This window comes from Ctenocephalides felis, unplaced genomic scaffold (genome assembly GCF_003426905.1).
Source record: "Ctenocephalides felis isolate EL2017-DRISC unplaced genomic scaffold, ASM342690v1 CF-g0.4_SCAFFOLD_01886, whole genome shotgun sequence".
NCBI classification, from domain to species: domain Eukaryota; kingdom Metazoa; phylum Arthropoda; class Insecta; order Siphonaptera; family Pulicidae; genus Ctenocephalides; species Ctenocephalides felis.
In genome coordinates, this window is record NW_020538040.1 from 78,682,276 (window position 1) to 78,706,430 (window position 24,155).

The 24,155-nt window shown below is 28.8% G+C and overlaps 1 protein-coding gene across 1 annotated transcript in view; it reads right to left on the reverse strand.

The window, feature by feature from the left end:
• LOC113375404 (collagen alpha-1(I) chain-like) overlaps positions 1-17,696 on the reverse strand; it is a 24,610-nt gene extending 6,914 nt beyond the window's left edge. Inside the window, exons 1-9 of the mRNA XM_026615339.1 lie at positions 17,442-17,696; positions 4,101-4,212; positions 2,137-2,341; positions 1,777-1,982; positions 1,596-1,673; positions 1,202-1,480; positions 619-717; positions 509-550; positions 1-429 (exon numbers count right to left, since the gene is read on the reverse strand). The exon at positions 1-429 is cut by the window's left edge and continues 219 nt beyond it. Of these exons, the coding sequence (XP_026471124.1) occupies positions 1-429; positions 509-550; positions 619-717; positions 1,202-1,480; positions 1,596-1,673; positions 1,777-1,982; positions 2,137-2,341; positions 4,101-4,212; positions 17,442-17,468 (1,477 nt within the window). The 5' untranslated portion in view covers positions 17,469-17,696. The remainder of the gene's footprint in view (positions 430-508; positions 551-618; positions 718-1,201; positions 1,481-1,595; positions 1,674-1,776; positions 1,983-2,136; positions 2,342-4,100; positions 4,213-17,441) is intronic.
• Positions 17,697-24,155: the final 6,459 nt, after the last annotated feature.

Here is a 24,155-nt window from a genome sequence, read left to right on the forward strand (position 1 = left end):
CTTTCGGACCACCTGGACCTTGTGGACCACCTGGACTTTGTGGACCACCCGGACCTTGTGGACCACCTGGACCTTGTAGACCACCTGGACCTTGTGGACCACCTTGTGGACCACCAGGACCTTGTGGACCACCTGGACCTTGTGGACCACCTGGACCTTGTGGACCACCTGGACCTTGTGGACCACCTGGACCTTGTGGACCACCTGGACCTTGTAGACCACCTGGACCTTTTGGACCACCTGGACCTTGTGGACCACCTGGACCTTGTGGACCACCTGGACCTTGTAGACCACCTGGACCTTGTGGACCACCTGGACCTTGTGGACCACCTGGGCCTTTTGGACCTTTAGCGTCGCCAAAAGTTTGTGTGCCCTTTGGCCCGCCCAAACCTGAACCACCCAATCCACCAAATCCACCTAAACTGCCATCTTTAAAGTAATATGAGTATATATATTTTTGTATTTATTCTATAAATTTTGTTAATAAATGTGTAAATAAAATATTCACCTGGACCACCTTGATGAATGTAATTTTGAGCTTCAGGTCCATCTAAAATTTAATAAACTCTTATTAGATTGATCAAATTAGTAATCTAGTAATGTACATAATTTTATTACCAGGTCCAGCTTGATGAACATATTGGCCAGTGTTATCAGGTCTATATCGGCCACTTTGATCCGACCTAAACTTATCTGGTTTATATTTACCGCTACTACCTAAATATTGAAATTATTATATTGTTGGCATGTATAGTATTTAGTATATTTCAAAGTATTAAAATTAAATTATTCGAACCGGTACGCTGGTCTTTATATAAATTAATACATAAGAATGTACTAATATATATATTATGTGTATTTGAGTTCACGAATACTATACAGATGGCGCAAAAATATATATAAAATATATATTTATATATATATATATATATATATATATATATATATATATGCTAGCTTTTGTGTATGTATATATTATGTTATATAATTAGAGTTTGGTATCTCCGAAATCTTTCAAAGATGATTCTGTAACACCAAATTTAGGTTTCGAAGGAAATGGGTGTATCGTCATCTCATAATATGCATTTCTGATCGTTCTACTAGTAATCATATTATTTTAAACAAGAAAAGCGCGTTTTATATTTTTCCTAGCCAAATACATAATGAGTAAATAATAATTGAAAAAGTTATATATTCTCACCTGAAGCATCTTGTCCTTTCACGCCTTTCGGTCCACTTAAATTACTTGCACTACCAAAGATTCCTGGTCTACTAAAGTCAGTTCTAGGTGAATTTCCTGGACCAGATAGTCCTAAAGCACCTAAACCATTTTGCCCGCCAAGACCACCTGTAGTTCCTAATTTACCATATTGTTGAGGGGCTCCACTACCGCCCAATCTCTCTGCACTGGGTCTGTATTGTCCACTTTGATCCGGTTTATTTTTATCTGCTTTGTATTTTCCAATTTCAGACGCTTTAGCTAAAAATTACATTAATTTATATTATGTATATATTAAAATATTTTGAAACATATTGCATACTATTATAAAAATGAAATAAACAAAAGTTTGCGATTATACAACAACAAATCTTACATGAATCTGGTTTGTATTGTCCTTTATCATAGGTAACTGGCTTTTGTTTCGATGGTTTTCCTAAATCACTAGATGTTGCTGCAAAAAATATAAATAATCTTGCTCATACATTTATTCTGATATATTTCATAAAAGGTGTAAAAAATATAAATGTATTTATTTGAAGAATGCACAAACTTACACTGTACAGCGTTTCCTGAACCAGCCGAAGCCAGTTTGTGTGATTCTGGACCTGCTACCGAGGAAGGAAGCGGCAAAGTCACCTTCTGTCCAAGCTTAATGCCACCCGCGAACATTCCACAACCGGTCGGGAAATAGAGGTCTTTCCATGCCGTAAATCTCCCTTTCCTAGGCAAATTGTCATTTACGTTTCCTAGTTGTTTTCCACTGAAATATTATGAGTAATTATATATACACACACACACACACACACATATATATATATATATATATATATATGTGTGTGTGTATATATATATATATATATATATATATATATATATATATATATATATAAACAACAACATATTTAGTTCCTTACCTGCTAGAGTTTTCTGGAAATATTTCTATATCAGTATTCGGTTCTACAACACGATAACCCATAGAATCTGCGACATAGGAAGTGGCCCTTAAATATCCTTCTGGGTCTATGTACCCATAGCAACCATAAGTAACTCCATCGGGTCCACGAGTTTCGTGGTGAAATTGTCCATTTGGTCCAACCTCATAACCGAAATCGTAAGCGCCTAAGGATTAACAGATATATATATATATATATATATATATATATATATATGTATATATATATATGTATATATATGTATATATATATATATATATATATATATATATATATATATAGAAGTAACGGGCTATATGTAACGGGGGTAACTAGCAATAGGCGTTTTTCAATAAGATCATAAAAAATATTAAAATATTTTTTGTCTCGTCAAATATACTGTCCCGCAGACCGGCGCAATAAACAGAACTGCGTAGGTCCGTTATTTTTGACATGTAATATAAAATTGATCTATCATAAAATTTGGGTTTGCGTTATTATTATGGACTAATTTTAAATTTTATATATCTTATTGTGCTTCAAAATTATCAATTGTTGATAATATGTAACAATTTTTGTGATTGATAAATTGTTAAATGTTAAAAAATCACAGCTGGTCTAGTTGCAGCATACTAGAATTATATACAGATTCAAATGAAGATGATCGGGTGGATTTATAGTTTGTAAGATGTGGGCTCGGAGAGATACAAAAATATTTTATAACAGACATTATATATTTCATTTGTATTAATTATAGTTTGAGTTGATTTCTGAAAAAATTATATATAAACATTTTATATTTCATTTGAAAAAAATTACTAAAAAACGAGTTAATTTTCTTAATAGTAAGTATAAATTGTCAGAAGTATTATAGTCGTCTTTTTGCCGTTACTACTTGCTTTGGTAGACGTTACACCTAGCCCCAAACACGGGGCAAGTTGTAAAACCACACTATCCCTAGAAAATGATTAATTGTGAAATAATGAACAACAGTTGTAGAATTATTTTTGCTTGTTTTTGTAGAGAAATAGTTACGGTAACTATCCATCTTCATTTCGTAGAAATATGATCAGTGGATTTCAAGATATATTAGTTTAAAAAAAAACTGTTACAACCAGCTCCTAGCACGCCAATATAAATTCTCGTGTCATGATGTTAGTAGCAATACTCCTCGGAAGCGGATTGACCAATCTTTATAAAATTTTGCAATCACGTTCAACATGACTGAGAATAATCAATCATATATTTTTCATACGCCTAAGGGTAATGGCCTCCCCTTTGAGCGTACGCCTTAAGATTTTTTTCAGTGGTTGAACCAATTTGTATTTTATTTTTTATAATTCGTAATTAAAAAGCCAGCAAGCCCTATCTCGTGATAATCATTTTAGTAATCAAATAATTTTTCATCCTGTTTTCAGTCAATCGCCGAATTTCAAATCACATTTTCTCGAGATTATAGAACAACCTTTTTTTTAATTTAAGGGCCAATTTTCTTAATTTTAATTTTATATATTGCGGAATAGAAAAATATATGAAACTTTAAATTTTCACCCGCCTACCACAAATCATAATTAAAATAAAAATAGTCACTTTAGTAGTTCAATCATTTTTTATTTTGATAATTGTTAAATTATTGTCTTTTTGTGAATATTTTTCAAGCATTAAACGTTTATGAAAAAAATAATTTGAAAAGAGTAACCGAATAGTCGTTGCAAGCCTGGGAATAAAACGAATAAATATGTAGCGCTTTTATAAAATAGAAACTACAAATAGTAATTACGAAGGAGTTTAGGCATTAAAAACCTACCGAATAGTTGCCGAATATTCAGTATTCGGCCTCTGGAGCATGTCGAATTTTAGTTATTCGTCATTTGGCCAAATATAATATTCGTTGCAACCCAAATTTAAATATAATTATTTTAATATAATTGAAATATTTCACTTACTGTTTCCGAAATCAGCCTCATGATATTGTGTTTTGGCGTGAGAGTCGATGGCAACAACAACCTCTTTCGGCTGCGCAGCATGTGAGAAATGAATCCAAAATAACACAATTAACTGAAAAGTTAAATCATAATAATTATAATATACATACTAATACATATAAATATATACATATAAAAAGAGGACGCTACTGACGAGCAAACTGGGTCTTGATGTGCGAAAGAGGCTAATAAGCGTCATTAGTGCAATCAATTGACAGAAAAAGTGTGCAATCAATTGACAGGTAAAAGTGTGTGATTTTTTTTACTGTGATCTGATTTGCATAAAATTTTGTAACTAGGCTCATCTTGCTCTTTGCTTCAAAAGTAAAAACAATGTGAACTCCGCCGTCGCCCCGGATAGGGTGACAACAAGGGTAAGAAAACAAGTTTAAGGGTTTTCTTGAGGGTTAACACATTTACCTTACATTAAATTAATTTTAAACCCTTTAAAACCTTACAACTTTCTGCAAACAATCTCTATATTGGAAAATTTACATAAAAATAAATTTTAGTATGACATGAAAAGATTTAAGTATAAAGTAAGTAATATTTTATTTTTTCTATCTTAATTATCAAATGTATAACCTTCTTTCGAATCTTAAAAACAATCCCTTGATGAAAAATTGTTTAAAAAAATAGTTTGAAATTGAAACAGATTTAACAAATTGAAAATGATTTGAAAGTTATTCTACATTCTCGAAAATGATTACCACATTCACAATCTTTTAAACCGTCGAAACTACTCCTAAAATAAATCAGTACATAAATATTATATTTAAAAAAATTAATTGTAGAGTTTATTGGATAAAAAATAAAATATTTCATTTATTAAAATTTTGGTGCAATAAAGATTGCTGATTTTCATGACTAACAAAACTAATTCATTCATTCATCCATACCCTTGACATTGTGTTATTCTAACAAATAAGTGTAAGTATAATTTTCATAATGATATTCAAGTATGTTATGATATAATTCTAAGATAATTTAAAAAAAATCTCTTATAGTGATAAAAAATCTTCATTTTTTTATTATTCAGTTAAAAGGAAGTGACTGTAAAATAGCTGAATGTACTGTGTGTATAGTTTGCTAAGTACAATAAAACAAAAAAGGAAATGCTTCAGTTTTTGCATAATATTCGCAGTTTATCGAGAAATATCACTTTTTATTTAAAAACCACAATCAGGATTTCGCTCCTATAAACGGTTAGCCGTAATAGAGATGCACAAATTCCGGGCATTGCTATTTTAACTTACAATTAGAACCGTATTGCTAACTATATTTCTAAATTAAAACTAATGTCACTACTACTTGATATCAGGCAGTGCGAAGCGGGTGTCAAACCTGAAACTTAACTGAAATTCTATAGCTCTAACCACTAATCCACAGGAAAACCAACCTAAACTATTTGTAATATTGCTTCGCATGCAGATATTACCAATTAATTGTAATAATCTCTATATCATTGTTTCATTTTAAACTGTTATTTATTACTGGTATGACCATTAGGGTACCCGACTCAAATTTTGAAAATGAATTTTAAACTGTTTTTAATTACTGGTATGACCATAGGGTATCCGACCCAAGATTTTGACAAACGACATCATTAAGCGTTGTACATAAATTATTTATTGAGCGTTATGTAAGTTCTATGAGCTTATTGTTACTTGTAATTACTCATTGTTGTCGCTTACTGTTGTTATGTATTAACAACGTGTTCATTTTCGGTCTGAATGTCTGTTCATCACATCACATCAACACATATAAATTGAAATTTTTCACATAAACTACAATAACTATAGTTAATAATGTACCTATAATTTAGAGTAGTATAGAAGAATCTAAAAACAAGGTCCAATGAATCAGATTTACAGTGCAAAAAAAGAAACAAATGAAATTAGTTTTTACTATGAGTAGACTCAAAATAGATTGTTAGATTTAATTAATTCGTCTGTTTTAAACTTGATCTAACAACTTCCTAGCTAGGTAAGATAAGGTTTGTCAGCTAACCTGTTTTTGTAATCCTGACTAAGCCCAGGTACCAAGTAACATTTCTGATGGAAGATGAAGTGTATATTCATATAACTTTTATAATAAAAAGACGCAGTGCTTAAATATAAAAAACATTATTACAAATACTGTATTTGTACAGTATTACAAATGTATTTGTACTTTATTACAAATACTGTATTTGTACAGTATTGCAAATGAATTTGTACATTATTACAAATACACAACATTAATTTTGAAACGAAACAACGTGCCGCTCAGTTGCACTACTGAAAGGACAGGCACAACGATATATTGTAAGATATTTCTATCATTATCAATAAAAATGCGTTAAAATTTAAAAACTACGCTTCTAATGAAATAGAAATTACAATAAAAGGCTATAATTCTCAATGGTTAACACATAGTGATAAATCTTGAAGCAAACGCAAACACAACATGTCGTCCATGGACGACATTCATAGTGAAAGGGTAAATATGCGTTAGTTTTTATCTACAATTAACTTTTTTATACAAATTAATTATATTATAAATAAAGTAATAAAGCTCTTGGTCAAGAAAATTTTTTGTTAGAAATTTTAATGGCACCATAATATTATTTCCTTCTACGCTATATTGAAAATTATATGAGCGAATTACACAAAACACGTATGATAGTAAATTATGTGTATATTCAGTCTACACAGTAAAAATTATTTGTACTTTCTTGAAAGACGAATTATTCAGTGATATCAAAAAACCATATGTATAATGTAGTAATCAAACATAATAATGTTTTGTAATGTATATATTGTTTTGAATAAATATTTGACATAAAACGGATGCCCATTCAGTCATTAAATGTCACGGGTTTTACCTAGGAGATATTTGCGCGGGCCCACGTGTCCATTTACTAATGTAAATAGAATGCTTAGATACATTCAAGATACAAGAAGATTTTATTAAAGTTTACGACATGTGCAAGTTTACAGAAAACTATTCGAAATTAGATTACATAAAATGCATTTCAATTATAATTTCCTAATTGTTCGAATCAAGAACAATTCATTTAAAACTAATTCGATTAATCATGGCTCCAATCGAAAATCTAAAGAAAAGCAACGTATGTGATCATTTTACTTAATACAAATTACTAAAAATTTTCGTTCCATACTCAAATTTAAATATATATATATATAAATATATATATATATATATATATATATATATCTTGATATTGATATATATGTTCTTATGCATCTTCAAAAAAAAATTATTCCATAATTTGGTATTGCACCTTATTATTGGTACGACGTCTGAAATTAGATAAAATTCACTTTTTGCTTTTTTTCAATATATTTCAAATATTTCACACCACGAGTTGAAATAGTTGCTTAGACAACTACTAGTTAAAATAATAGCCAAAACAAATAAACTACGCACATTAAAATCGGTTCAGTCTTTCTTCCATAATGTAGGAGATACCTATCGTCATACATAATTATATACCACGTAAAAACGTAGAATTTTATTTTCTAAGGCAGCCAAAATTATTAGAAAATCTTGAAACACAAAAAAGCTGAAAAATGTAATATATGTTTTTTGCTATTGCATTTACTTTCTCTGCTTCTAATAGAAAAATTCATAAATTTACATGATTCACACATTTCTATTCTGATATTTACAAAGCTGTACACTTCAATGTACTTATGCGGTTGTAATTATTTATTCTGAAGAAGTATCCGTCCTTCGCCTTAAGCTTTTTGCGTTGCGGGACACTTTCAAAGAGTAAGTGTTATTATTGTTTATTAGATACTAGATTACTAGATAATGCATCATGATATAGGTAATAAATATATAAAAACTATTTTATAAGAGGTTCTCAAGATATTTATGTGTAATAAGAAAATGTTTGTAGTTCACAGTAAGAGTTGCAACTTTAAGAGTAAGGCATCTTTACTCTAAACTACATACTTACTCTAGAAATTTTTTAAAATTCAACCCTGCACGCATTTATATTGTGTATCACAATTCAAAATTATTTTTGGGTATACCAAATCATACATAATATAACAATTCATAGTTAATAAAATCTCATATTTAAAACATTCTAAGGAGTTTCAAATATTACGCATTTTTGTTTACATAGTCTATATCTATATACATTCTACACATCATCTATATATTTTATTTGAAAATTATGTGGGTATAGAAAGTATGTCTGCTAGTCAAGTTATATGTCTATATATTTTAAATATGAAATCACTAGAAAAAAATCATACAACTTTGTTTTCGTTTTATATTACGATTTGTGGCAATTAAGTAATGAGACTGATTATATTGCCGCGATGGTGGTAACCCTACGACGTTAAAATTGCTTTTCCCTTCTCCCGGCATCCTTCCTCTCTTTATTGATATATTTGCAATATATCTGGCTTGTTTAGTTAGCCTTCTCTGCCTTGTTGAATAAACGTGTGTTCTTGGTGCTCGTCACAAAAATGAAAAAACGAAATAAAGGGATCGTTCAAGCATTACGTAAGCAGATTTATTACAATTATTTAACCCCACCCCCCATCCCCCTTGTCAGTAAAAGTAAGCAAAGCTCTTACACCCTAACCCCATGCTTACGTAAAGATTTTGCAATTAATGTAAAAAAATAAAAATACTACCTATGACGTAATCATCATCCAGACTCCCCTGCCCCCCATGTCAACCCAAAATAAGGAAATCAACAACCTCCCCGCCCCAATACGTAATACTTGAACGGCCCCAAAGAGCGATAAAATTTTGCGTAAAATTGGACAAAACAGCTTTGGAAACGTACGCTAAAATTGTAAATATGCAGGATGATAATTCTCTTAGTCGTGCCCAGGTGTTTTGATCACATGAGGAGTTTAAGAAGGGGCGTGATAACGTGGAAAACGAGGAAGATGAAAACGGTGATAATTGTCTGTTTTAATCCCGTGAAATTGTTCATAAATAATTTGATCTATTAGTATTCGATCTAAAGTCTACTATCGCCAAGTACACGAAAATTTGCGAAAACGACTCAACAGGGTGCGCTCAGACATCGCCCTTAACTAGATCCTTCATCACGACAAGGCGTCGTGCCACACCGACCTCGCGTGTCCCAGTATTTGGTCTCTAAAAGGATCGCCGTGTTGCAACAACCGTCTTATTCGGCCGATATGTCACCCAGTGACTTTTGTTTCCTAGAACAAAATTGTCGGTGAAAGAAACCGATTTTGAGTCGATTGAGGACATCCAGGCGGCCGTGACGAGGGTACTTGCAGACCTCCCAGTCTAAGCCTTCCAGAAATGTTACGAAGCATGGAAAACGCGCTGGAATCGTTATATAGCTGCCCAAGGGAACTACTTTGAAGGGTATGACAGAGTTATAGAATAATTTTGAAATATACGGTTTTTATGAAATCAGTCTCATTACTTAATTGCCACACCTCGTAAATCTTAATTATTCTTCGTTCCCTTGTTAGTAATAATTGTTTAATATCTGTCAAGTAAGATAAATTAATTAACAGCAATCAGGATTTGACTTTCTATAAGCCTTTGCCATGATTATTTTTATTAATGGCTATGAGAAGCTAAACCAATAATTGCCATGTTCTATTTATTCATTATTTACCCTTGGAAATATATTTTTGATCTATACATATATTTGAATTTGGATTTTATGGTTGCAAGATCGAGGCTTAACCAATTACACCACATAAACCTCTTTATAAATTAAAATAAAGTTCATAAATTAGAAGAGTTTTGATATGTTTACAAGAAAAGTAAACAACAAACCTTTAAAAATAAACAAAACTTAATTCTGCAGAGTTAGAATAAAGGACCTTACCTTTTGTTTCTGAAAATTATATAAACTGAATTGTAAAGTTAAAATTATTTATTCCAAGTATAAAAAAGAGCTTTAGTACTTTGTCCACAATTAAAATTAAAATACGCATGATATTCGACATTATAAAAATATGTTTTTTAAATTAAAAAAAAACATCTAATTTTGAAATAAAAAAAACTTTGGTTTCCTCAAAAATTGACAGTTTTTTCACACAAGCAAAATGTGTTTGAATCAATTGAATCAGATGCTTTATTCTCTGAATAACAGCCATGTTTTGCACTTTTAGCTCCGTATTTCCAAAACTACTGGACCTGTCTTTGTCAAAAACTAATCACCACGTCTCCCAATCATTACGAATAGAATGTTTTTTTAATAATTCAAAACGGTTGATACGTGCGCCCGAAATCGTGGAGGAAAAATTGTATACACACAAAGCCCACACACACACATATCAATTTTTTCTAAGGTATGCCAAAATGATCACAAACTTTTAAAACGTAAAGATATGCAAAAAATTTAATTTTTGGACTTTATACGATTACTATTATATAATTTACCCTACGGGAACAATTTTCCACATAAAACATCACGTAACAAAATGTTCAATACGATTCTGATTTTGTTTTATATTATATCTTTATTTTTTTCAGATCGTTCGTAATATGTAATTATAAGAAGATAAGCGATAGGTGGTAGAAAATAATTCTAAAGAATTATGTTTGTATTTGTTTGTAAGTTTGTAAAAAAAACCTGGAATTGCTACATATTATTGGATCATCAATCAATTTGCATACTTTTGAATTATATAAAAAATAATATTGGCAAACACGATAGAAAAAGTAATTCGACATTTAGCAACGTACAGAGAGAAACAATTATATAAAACCAATACAATCAGATAGTCAGTCTATTAGTAATAAAACTTTTTCTGACTCGGTCATAATTCTCGAGGTTAAGAAGATTGCACAATGTGCGTTGTTAATAACACTTGCACACATGACAAGTTGACTTTTATATTTCGCAGACATCTCTGACCTTTTCATCCGGTCTTGTAAAAAGGTGAACATTACAAAATATACACTAAATAATCGGATCTTCTTTATGCGTACAATAAATATTATATAACACACACATCGATGCGAACTGTACATGCATTTATATGCACCAATATATAAATGTATATATATATATATATATATGTGTGTGTGTGTGTGTGTGTGTGTGTGTAACCGTGTGTATATAGAAGCCAATTTGTCGAATTAATATTGACCACCATTTAAGTAAGATTTATAAAATATAAAGAAGCTATATATATTAGGATGGTCCTTAAACATAGATGTTTTAAATTTTTTTTGTTTCCAGGAGCTCAAATGCTTTCAAATTGACAAAAAATAATCTTTAAAAAAGTTCGTACTCCAACCAAAGTTTCTCATGAAAAAAACTCATGAGTAAAATTCCATTTGTTTTTTAACTTCCCGTAGGGTAAGTTATTGTAATGGGCCGAAAATCGGAATTGAAAATTTTTACATTTCTCGACGTTTTGAAGGTTTCTGAACGTTTTGGCATACCTCAGAAAAAATGGACGTGTGTGTGTGTGTGTGTGTGTGTGTGTGTATGTATGTATGGATACAAATTTTCGTCCACGTTTTCGGGCGTACGGATCAACCGATTTGAATGGTTCAAAAAACATTCGATTCCTATTAATAAGGAGAAGAGATGATTAGTTTTTGGCAAAGACAGGTCCAGCAGTTACGGAGATAAGGAGCAAAGAGTGCAGAAAATAGAAATCGAGTTTTTGAGAGAACGGAGCATCCGATTTGAATGATCTAAAAAACATTCCATTAGTAATGATTGGGAGAATGGGTTATTAGTTTTTCGCAAAGGCAGGCCCAGCCATTTCGGAGATACAGAGCTAAATGTACAAAAAATGGCAGTTTTTGAGAGAACTAAGCGTCCGATTCAATTGATTCAAAGAACTTTCTGCTTGTCTTAACAAAATAATTGATTTTGGAAAAAAAAAATTTGTACAATTTTTTTTTTTTTTTTTTTTTAATTTTTTGTATATCGAAAATAATTCAGATTTTATTTTTAATTCTGACTATAGTTCTAATATACTTTAAACAAATAATTTCAACTCTGCAATTTAGTTTATATAATTATTATAAATATTAGACAATAATACAATATTTATAATAATCTATTTGAAAACATTCAATATTCCTCGAACGTTTCGTTACGGTACGGGAAGTTCCAGCAATTTGCCTCAAGGCACGATGCCACCCACCCCACTAGTTAGAATTTTATAACTTAGCTACAAGTGTATCAAAATTCTGAGAAAAACATGGTATATGCTTATTATGATCATAAAAAAGTTATAACAAAAACTGATATATTTTACAAAATAAGTATTTACTAGAAAGAATCTTTGGTTGAAGTGCGGACTATCGTAAAGTTAATATTACTATTAATTATATTAATATTACAATGTGGAAGCATTTGAGATGCTTCGCCCTGGGAGCAAGGAAATTCGAAAAATTCTGTATTATATATATAAGGACCACACTGATATATATATATACATGAAGTTATTTATTGTTTCTCCGAGGAATGTGAAATTAGTATATTGTAGTTTTAAATTAAGTTAATTAGTTTATAATATATCCAGATCCTATAAAATAATGTATTATTTTTCAAATAATTCTAAAATTAGAATTAAAATTTTTGTAAGTCATGTAAATTACTAATTTGTAAACAGAAAGCCAAATAAAAAAATATATACATAATACACAATTCTTTATTTATACGATTCGATACCTAATATCTCATCACTTAGCAATTTAGTTCCATATTTTTTTTAGATATTTTTATTTTATTTTATAAATGTCGTTATGTTTTTAGTGTTTTAATGTTTAATATTTTATTTCAATTTAAAAATTGTTTAAAATTTAGGTTTTGTTCTCCTTGCTATTTCGAGCGTTGGTATTAATTATTTTTGATATGATGACGCTTATCAAGTCTCGAAACGTATATATAAAAAATTGTTATATGTATATATATATATATATATATATATATATTTATATATACATATCATACATATTGATGAAACTTGCCAACACACTTTAGTACATTTTTTTAAAGGAGAGCGTCTCAAAGTCGGCCGATTTTAGAAAATTTAAATTTATAGTTTAACAAAAAAAAATCTAAATTCTTGAATACTTGTGGTGGTTTTTTATTGTGGTCTTAGAAAAGTCATTCACGGTTACGATTCCAAGGTTTAAATGAATAAACTTAATAAACTTAAAAGCTTATAATGTCCAAACAACGCGAGATATTTTTTTCTAAATTTTTCCAGGATAGTTAAGATCAATACTATCACCCTGTTTTGGCTTTAAAATAAGATCTGGAACACCCTGTATATATAATTCTATAACTTAATGTAGTCCCAAAAATTAATCAACTCTTCATTCTTTTTGACTCGTAATCGCATTGATCCATTATCTGCCTAAATTGATTAACTTTCGTATCTCATTGTAAAATATCCTGTTTTTTCAAAACCAACAAAATAACTCAATTTTCAGAAAATCTAAAAAAATCAAATGATAATTTAACAAATTCGATTTTTTTTTTCTTCCGCATTCTAAATCTTACAATCGCGGCAAATTGTAAACAAACGGAACATTAACCATTATAATGTAGAGCATAAGAATTTATTGCTAGTAAGTTTTCTGATTACCAAAATACACCAGACACCATAATTTGAATAAGCTCACTTTTCTATCTGCTATAGAAATGTGACACTATTTTTCGATAAATGTTTAGAATAATTCATTGATAAAAATAATTTCAAAATTATACATAAACTTTTTTATGCACAAATCTCTTTATTTTGAGCACTAAGATTGAAATAAATAGTATGATATGTTAGCCGGATAAAAATATAAGTTGAGCTTATTAAGTTCCAAAGGATTACAGTTAAATATTTAACTGAAATCCAAAGGATTTCAGTTAAATATTGCCCATTTAAATTTAATGAAGAACTGAGAGCCCTTACTTATTAATCACCTTATCCATATATATATGTCATTAAACAAGAATGACTTTGCATAAAGAAATTTGGTCAAGAACAGATATTTAAGAATCATGACGCATACTTTATTAAAAAGTCAAAATGAAGATGCAATTGATAAACAAAACCTCTTCATAAATAAACCGAACGACTTCTTGCAACATTAAAATTGAATGCAAATTAATCATCATACAGAATGGTTTTATAAAAAAAAGACTGAACGGTAAGTATAATTGCAACAAATCAAATTTGACTCTATTTGGATATTTGGATTTAAAATATAATCGTCTTATTGCAAAAATTTGCGCATAAACTTTATTAAAATAAATAAATAATTGTACTTGAGGCATATATTAATGGTGTTAAATATGTAATGAAAGTATTCATTACAACTTGTACAGCTTAAATTGTACAAAGACTATTTTGATATTTTGATTATTTTGATATTCAAAAAATCTAATCCGACAAAACGTCTCGCTTGCCCTTAAATTATTATTTTTATATTTTTCAATAATTAAAGTTATTCTAACAGATATTGATTTATCACAGTATAATACGATTATATTTTTGCAAAAGTTAATATATAATACTAAATTATATTAAAACAATAATTATTTCTAACAACTCTCTGATCAATCAATTTTGTAACGATTGGTGTCAGGAGACGCCATATATATATATATATATATATATATATGTGTAAATAACTTTATTAGTTAATATATTTTTTGTCTCTAAGATATTTTTTTAAGAAAATTACTACGAGCTTGACGCTATTTTCGAAACTAACAAATCTAATCAATGAAATATATTGAAGTGATTTAATATATTTTTGATCTGAAAATTATGATTAAAATAAAATTTTTAATTATATATTTATATATTTATATTAATTTTCATCGTAAATAAAATTCTTTATCGGTAATATTATCACAAAAACATGTAATTTACGTTTTATAACTCAATTTTATTAATCACAAACAATTTACAACTTGATGACTGGAATTTAGGCAAATCTGTTAATTGTTTTGAAATTTTTTGAACAGGTCTACTTATATTAGAACCAATTACAAGCAAATATAAAATTCGTTCAACTATAAATTATTTAATACTGATATATTACGAACGAGCTATTTTAATTTAGATACTCATTCGAATAAAGGAAAAGATTATTATAACATTAAAACGAATTATGTGATTTATTGAATAATTATTCAAATTCCAATATTGCATGTGAATAAGCATCAGCATATGGAAGCAAATTTTAATGTGAAGGTTTTTTATATAAATTATAATAATTCAAGCAAAATTCAAAACAAGGAAGAGTTTACAACTCAACTGTATATGAAGCTTATTTTCGGGAATTTTAGAATCAATTCTGAAAAGATATATATGAAATCCTGCTTATATTTATGAACTTATCGTTGGGTAAGTTATAGTAATTGTCCGAAAATAGAAAATGAAATTTTTTGCATATATTTACGTTCCAGAGTTTTCTGATTATTTTAGCATACCTCAGAAAAAATTGACGTGTGTGTGTGTTTTGTGTGTCCACAATTTTTTGTCCACGTTTTCGGGCGCACGGATCAACCGATTTGAATAGCTCAAAGAACATTCGATTCCTATTGATAAGGAGAGGTGCTGATTTGATTTTGTATGTCGAAAATTATTCAGACTTTAATTTTAATTCTGGTTGAAGTTCTAAAGCTCTTTTATATACTTTAAATAAATAATTTTAATTTTGTAATTCAGTTTATATAATACTTATATATATATATATATATATATATATATATATTAGACAATTTTACAGTATTTATATGAATCTAATTTATCTGAAAACATTTAATATTGCAAGGGAATGGAAAGTTCCAGCGATTTGCCTTAAGGCACGGTGCCATACGGCACTAGTTTCAGATATTATATTTGTCTATCGATTCAAATATTTGTCACTGAAACCTGTGATTATAAAATAAATGTCAGCAACTACAAGATAGAATATTTATTAAGGTTATGAACAATACCATTAATGAAATATTTATTGTGCATAATTTATAAAGGTTACGTCAATTCAAAAAAAAAAAATCTTATTCGGATATCATGAAATCCATTATTGTGTATAACGTTACACAAAAAAAATTCAGAAAGTTGAATGAAATATATGTGATTAATCTTCTTTTTTATGAAAGTGGTTATGAGCAAAATTCGGATTCTATTTGAACTTTAATAGTTTTGAATAAATTATTGTTATTGTCTTCAATTTTTGTCATTTTGTAAGTACCATCAATAAGCAAAAACTCGATTTGAACAAACAAAACTAACTAAGAACTGAGACGAGTTTATTTGCCCTCATCAGAGTCTATAACATACATTGCAATATTATAATTTCATACTGTAGATTTTCAATAAGATGATATTATAAATCTAAATAATAGGTCTAACAATTTTTTTTCCTAAAATAAGATATCTGATTTTAAGCAGGCTTCATGTGGCGAGCATAGCTCACTTGGTACCGTGTTCGATTCACACGACAGGAATCTTCGGATCAAATCCTGTCATTTACTTATAATATAGGAATAAAAATATGTATAGTTAATTTGAAATCAAATGAAAATATTATTGTTAAGTAAGGGTTTATAATACAATTTTGAAATTTCTGTATTTTATTCATTCATAGTAAATAAATATAAATATAAACCTCTTCAATGAAGAGTCTTCATTAATTAGATTATTAGAAATATTAATATATATATATATATATATATATATATATATTTATATATATATATATATATATAAATTTCAAAATAAAAAATATAATGCAAAAAAACAAGCAAAATCTACATTTATAACGTATTTAGATATACAAATACATTACATATGAATGTACAAAGAACAACGTTTTATCACATTAATAAAATGACCGTTCGTCCTGAATTTCCATTTCGTTTCCCGGATTTTTCCAAATACAATTTTTAGCCTGGACTCGAGTTTTTGTTTTCAATATTTATTAGTCCAAAAATTAATCAAAAGAATTGTTTATATCGAAACATGCGACATAAAATAAACACTCTTAATATTACTCACGTATAATTATGAAGAAAACTGTACATAATTTTATACAATGAATAAACGCAAAAATACCATATTTCAGAAAAATACAAAAAAACTTCGTACATTTGTACTAAAAAGCTTTTTGTAAGTAATTCTTATTAATTTTTTTTAAAATAAATAAATTACTGTATCCTTAAATAGTATTGATTTTGTTTATAAATTTTTGAAAAATAATTTCAAAAAATGACAGTTGAGTTATTTAACTCGACTACAGCACGCCCCAAGTTCCGGATGTGAAATGAAAAAATATGATAACCTTAAAACTACTTACTAAATTATATAACACCTTCTCCCTCATGGTCACTACTTGTTTAATACGAAATTGTTTATTCCTTTACAATGTCTTTTCTTTATTTAAAAACCAACTAAACCAATAATATAATTCGAACAGCACAAACAGTTTATCTCCATAATCTAACCACCAGCCGTAAATCACTATCGCTTAAATTAACTTCAAGCCGTATTACAGCAGTTTTTTAACAGCTATCAAGTCGGTAACTTAATCCAACCGGAGTTCTTTCCGGGCGGTCACAAAGCTTAATTTGGAGAGCACCTTGGATGCTTATAAGATTATATGTTACCCCACCACTAAAGAAATGAAGATGATACAATATGAAATTAACATTCGCACATCTGCGAGCTTCTTCTCATTGCAATTTCAATGATGATGCACAGAGCAAAATCTCTGGCAATTAAAGCCCTTTGACTCAAATCGGAGAGTAAGCTCACAACCAGATTGGAAAATAACATTAGAATATAGATGGAAAAATGTATTAGAAGTATGCTGCCTAAATTTTAAGTATTAAACTTTATAACGTCTGTTATAACCTCAAATCCAACAAAAAAACAGATTTTTTTTCGAGAGAATAATTATAAATTTATGTAAGTACAAGACAAAATTACTCACAGGGGTATTCGGCAGTATTACTTGTTACACTTATCAAATTAATACATACAAAATATATCATACTTATTGGGATTAGTGGCATGCGCTGACTTTTTATGTATGTTGCTCATACAAATCATATCTCGCAAAAAATCACTATATTTAGTATTTTGTAATTAACTTCCCGTAGGGTAAGTTAGAAGAATCGTCCAAAAATCGAAAATACAAATTTTTGCATGTCATCGCGGTTTCTGAACATTTTGGCATATCTTAGAAAAAATGGATGTATGTGTGGATACAATTTATCGTCCACGATTTCGGGCGCACGGATCAACCGATTTGACATATTCAAAAAATATTCAATTCCTACTGATAAAGAGATGTGCTAACTCCGGTTTTGCAAAGACAGGTCTAAGTATGTCGGAGATACAAAGCAAAAAATAAAAATTGAGTTTTTGAGAAAACAAACCATCTGATTCATTTCGTAATGATGGGGAAATATGGTCATTAGTTTTTGGCAAAGACATGACCAGCCGTTTCAGAGATACGGAACTAAATGTGCAAAAAATAATTGATGAGTTTTTGAGAGAACGAAGCATCCGATTTGAATGATTCAAAAAAGATTTTGCTTATGTTGACAATGTTAAAACCCTATTTTTATTAATTACCAAAAAAAGTTTTTTTAATATCAAAAATGATTCGGGGTTTCAATTTTAATTCTAGTTAAAATTCTTAGAACAATGAAATAAGGTCCTTCATTCTAACTCCGCTTGATTAATTTATGTTTATTTACTTTTCATGTAAATATATATCAACGTCGTCATCCAATTCATAAGCTCTTATCTTTTGTCTATAAAATACGAATAATGAAAATTACAGTATTTATAAAAATCTGTATCAGCCAGAAAAAAAATCAATATGGCTCAGAAAACCGCAATTATATTTGCGTTTTAAGCTGCGCAGCTCAAAAATTACAATATGTGCACCTATTTAAAAGTGTGTCGTATACAAACCTACTTTTTAGCGTACCGAAACTTCAGAAAAACTAAAGTAATAATCAGCTATAAATGATTTAATAAATTAGTTTTCCGAAAAAATGTAAGGTGAGTGAATATAAAATTTGTTTCGTTTGTACGAATTTTGGTAAAAGGGATAGATAAATATTTTTAATGAATAAATATTCCTTTCAATTTTATGCAATTATTTTGAGAAAAATCCTCACCTTTTGTAAGGGCTACGCCTATAAGTATGGTTTCATCCTATGGTAGAAAACTTACCAATTCAATGGTTAAATTAAAGTTATTATCAAAGTTGAATTAAATTTTTGATCTCATCTCGAGTTGATCAACTTACAACCAATCAAATTTGTCTTATTCAAAAATTCGAAGTCTGTAGAATGGCAAACGAGTGAAATCGATATAAAAACCAACTTGGAACCCTATAAAGGCAAACCAATATATCGCAAATTTTTGATTAGTACAATTTTTAAATTAAACTAAACATGTTTATCATATTTGAAAAAGCAAATAAATAATGATTTTACTAGAGGCAAAATATCAATTATTTTCTGAAATATTGGATGGATGATTATCAATCACACCTTTGTGACCTAATTCAAATCCGAGACCCTTATTTTAACTTGTTTCGACCTTTCTGCATAAAAATTGCTCATTTTGCAAAACCAAATGAGTTTATATACTCAGAGTCTCAAAAGTATTATTTATAAATTCATTGAAATCATAAGAAATATCGAAGGATCTAAGTATTTAATTGACAATAAAACGCATAAAATATTAACTAAATATTTTAATACTAGTTACGTAATAATTAGCATTTTAAAATAAGTTTAGAATATTGTATAATTTAATATTTATAAACGATGCTACTACGGCGATGTGAAAAACAGCATTCCAATAAAACAAGCAAATCATGTAAATAATTGTAAAATTAAATATTTTAATTTAAAAAAAATATTTCAAATATATGCACAATAATAAGCGAAGAGCCTAGGTCGTAATGGCAACATGCTCGAATGATTTGCAAAATGCGCCAAGATTGATTGATATTTAGAATTAATTTATATTTAGCACATTAAACAGAAAAAAAATTAAATGTGCCTGAATTCTAGAGATGGTAAGATCAATAAAATAATATATATATACTAGCCGCCCCAACAAACGTTTAGCCATAAAAAATATTTCTAGAAAATTTTTAGCATTTAAAATAACTGACTAAATGGGGAAGTGTGTGGTATATAAGTGAAAGAGAAAGCTCAGATAAATTAAGTAGATAGTTTACCCACTGCAACGCATTCGTCATATAAATATTTTTGAGACATATTAATAGTCGTTGCAAGTGCCAGCCTAATCTGAAACTGAATCGTTTGATAATATGACGCATCTAGTTTTATTGATAGTAGCCATTCTGTCGCCAATATCTAATAATTGTTCTGAAAATGTTTTAGCGGATAAAGCGGATAAATTTAAGCTTTTCAATAAGCACAGAAAACACTTGATCAAAATTCAATGAAGCTAATCAATAAAAAATCAATGATTGCAAATAAAATGCACTAGAAAATCTTGTTACTATTAGATTTTTATTTTTTTACTCAAATTTTGTTACTATGAAACTATCAAGTATTTTACCATGCTACATGCTCTAACTTCTGATAAAACGTGCCAGCAAACTTTAATGCATTTTTCAAAGGAGGGCTTTGTTTTGAAAGTTCTAAATTTAAAGTTTAACAAACAGTCTTAATACTTGAAAACTTGGGGCAATTGTATCATTATTGTTCACTGTGGTTCTAGAAATATTATTCACGATTACGGATTCAGAGCTTAAATAAATCAAATTAATGAAAATTAACCACAATAACTGAAAAATAGTCACATTTTCACTAAAGCTTTAATTGCCCCTAAGAGCTCATCATTTTGAAACTACGTGAGATAAATTATTTTTCTAGTCTTTTTCTTGATAGTAATAATCAATATTATCACCACGCTTCGGCTTGACGTAGAGTTCTGAGACACCCTGTATATATATATATATATATATATATATATATATATATATATATACAGTTGAATTGAATATATATGAATATATAGCCGCAAGTATTATCTTGTAAGCATATAATAAGATGCACATAAAATGTATGTTTCAATACATATTTTCTATTTCGTAACTCATCCTTATTTATTATGGTGTTTATTGATTAACTATAAGAAGTGACTAATAATATGCACAAATTAATACGTGTCACGTCACACAGAATAAAATTATTACGAATATCATTTAATGAAAATGTGTCCTTCGAATGTGTGACAGCTATCATTAAGAAAAATAATATCACATGCAAGCTTATATTTTAAACATATCCTTGTCAAAGATGAATATTTAAAACATAAAGTCTCGTCTTCATGCAATATGTTCAAGTGCATACTGGGCTTAAAAAATTAAAGACAAAACCATGATTCAAACAAAAACTCAATCGTATTTCAAAGATTTTGTATTTAAATTTCAATAATTTCATATTATTGAACGCGATGAACGCCAGCTAACTAATTCAATTAATAGTGATTTTCGAAATAACACTTATTGGATATGACATCATTATGATTTACTCTGGAAATAGCCTATATTGTCGACGTAGATCAGATAATTCATATTCAGCATTCAGTCAAAAAATCTATCAAGTATAGATCAAAATTTACATTAAATAAAAATATTCATCATATAAATTTCTTTAGTCTTCATATCAGAAAAATATTTTTTGAGATGTTCTTCTAATCACATTGCTCAAATGAACCAGGAATGCATCACATAAAAACAAGAAAATGTTGTAAACCAAATATCCATGCTCGGAATTGTTTACATCAAAGGACAATTTGGCAAAAGCATAGAACAATATTGCACAGAGCTAAGTTAATTTTGAGCCACAAAATTGTTTACAATCCATGAATTGTTTTTATGTAAATCGGTATTTAAAGTTGTTTCTCAACTGGTAAAAATGTTGGAATATAGCCGTGAAAAAGACCTTACAATTTATTATGTTGTATAATAACCTTTGTATTTTATTTACCGCTTTTTGGTACCTTGGATGAACCTAAAAAACAATTGATGCAGATACTTTATTATTTCAAATAATCAGAAATACAATAATTTTCTATGAAATTACAATTCAACTCATTTACAAATTAACTGGTAATTGATTTTAATTAAGGGCGTATTTTACGTGTAAAATTAGCAAATCCTTAGAATACAATCATCATTTCAAAACCCATTTAGATTTTTGCATCTAACTTTGGATATAAGAGATCGATTGAATTTTTCAGTTCAAAATATTTGGTAAAAAACGTTGCAAAAAATTCAGATTCCTTTCTATAATTTAATTTTAATAAAATATAGCATAAAAATTATTAAATATTCTTTCTATAAAATATACAGAAAAAACCGAAGATGACACATTTAAGAAGAAACAAGTTATTTGATATATCTGAGAATTGTTCATTAACAATAAATATAAAAACATGTCATAGAAGTTATATATATATATATATATATATATATATATATATAACTTCTATGACATGTTTTTATATTTATTATCTAACAGGTTTAAAAGATTCACTATAAGTATAATACTACACTACAATGAGATAAATCGAGTAATTGGGCTAATATAATTAATGTGAATTTTTTTTTAACTTTTTAAAAATTAGTCACGATATATATAAGGTGTCTCAGACCTTGACGTCAAGCCGAAACGTAGTGTTAGTATTGATTGTAACTGCTCTGAAAAAAGTTAGAAAAAACAATTATCTCAGGTTGTTTGGAGATTACGATCTTTTAGGTGCAACCTGACTTTTATTCCAATAAACCTAAACTGAACTAGGTCATCATTATCCATTATTTTATTAATTTCAGTAATTTTTGCTGATTTTGGTAAAAGTGGAGTCATCTGCTTCGCAAACCGAGAAATCATGTCTATTATACATCTCTGAACATCTCACAGTAAAATTATGAATCTACGAAAGGCTTATGTAAAATAAAGACATTTAAGTGCGTTAGAAACTGTTGGAACATTTTTATTTTTCTATTATGAAATAGTTTTAAGTAGTTTACCATTTTACAATCCTAATTAAATGCGCCAACTTTTGATGATACTTGCCAACACACTTTAGTACATTTATTGAAAGAAAATTTCAAATTCATAGTTCAACAAAAAGTATTGATTCTTGAAAACGTGGGGCTATTGTGTCATTATTAACTTCCCGAAGAAGTTTATGTTTGCATCAAAAAATCCGATTCGCTAATTTTATGTTTTCTCGACGTTTCAAGCCATTCTGAATCAAATGAGACTAAATTTGGAAAAAGTATGTGTGTGAGCTTGAACAGATTTTTTGCCGTTAATCGACTTGACCGATTTTAAAAATTCAAAAGTCATTCGATGTATCTCGATCTAAATCACAGAAAAGTGTAAATTTTTTCCTCCACGTTTAAGCCCGCAATTCAGAATCGATTTTGAAAATTCAAAAACTGTTCGAAAGATATTGGTTGGCAATCGACCTGATTAGTTTTTGGTAAAGATCAGCCGTGCCGTTTTCTTGTAATAAAGTGTTGAAAAAAAAAATTTCGACGATTTTATATATATATATTTTTTTTGCCGTTAGACACCAGTTGTAGATCATACTAAAATATTACGGCCCTACGACAAGTAGTTTAATTTTAAAAATTCGTCGAAGTTTGCAAAAATTGGTATCGTTTTTTTGGCGTTTGTCAAAACTAAAACTTTCATCAAAGTTTAATTAAAAACTGAACCTGATTCCTGAACCGATTTCAAAAATTTAAAAACCAATTGATGTATTTCGATGTGGATTCTCTTTTCTCAGTTTTGTGCGACAATCGAATGACTAGTTTCTTTGTAAATAGCAGAAAAGTAAAAAAAAAATTCGGCCATTTTAGCTCACAATTCTGAATCGATTTAAAAAAATCAAAAACTGTTCGAAAGATATTAGTTGGGAATGATACTGATTAGTTTTAGGTGAAAATCTACCAAGCCGTTTTCTTGTAATTGACTGTTGAAAAAAAAAATTAAAC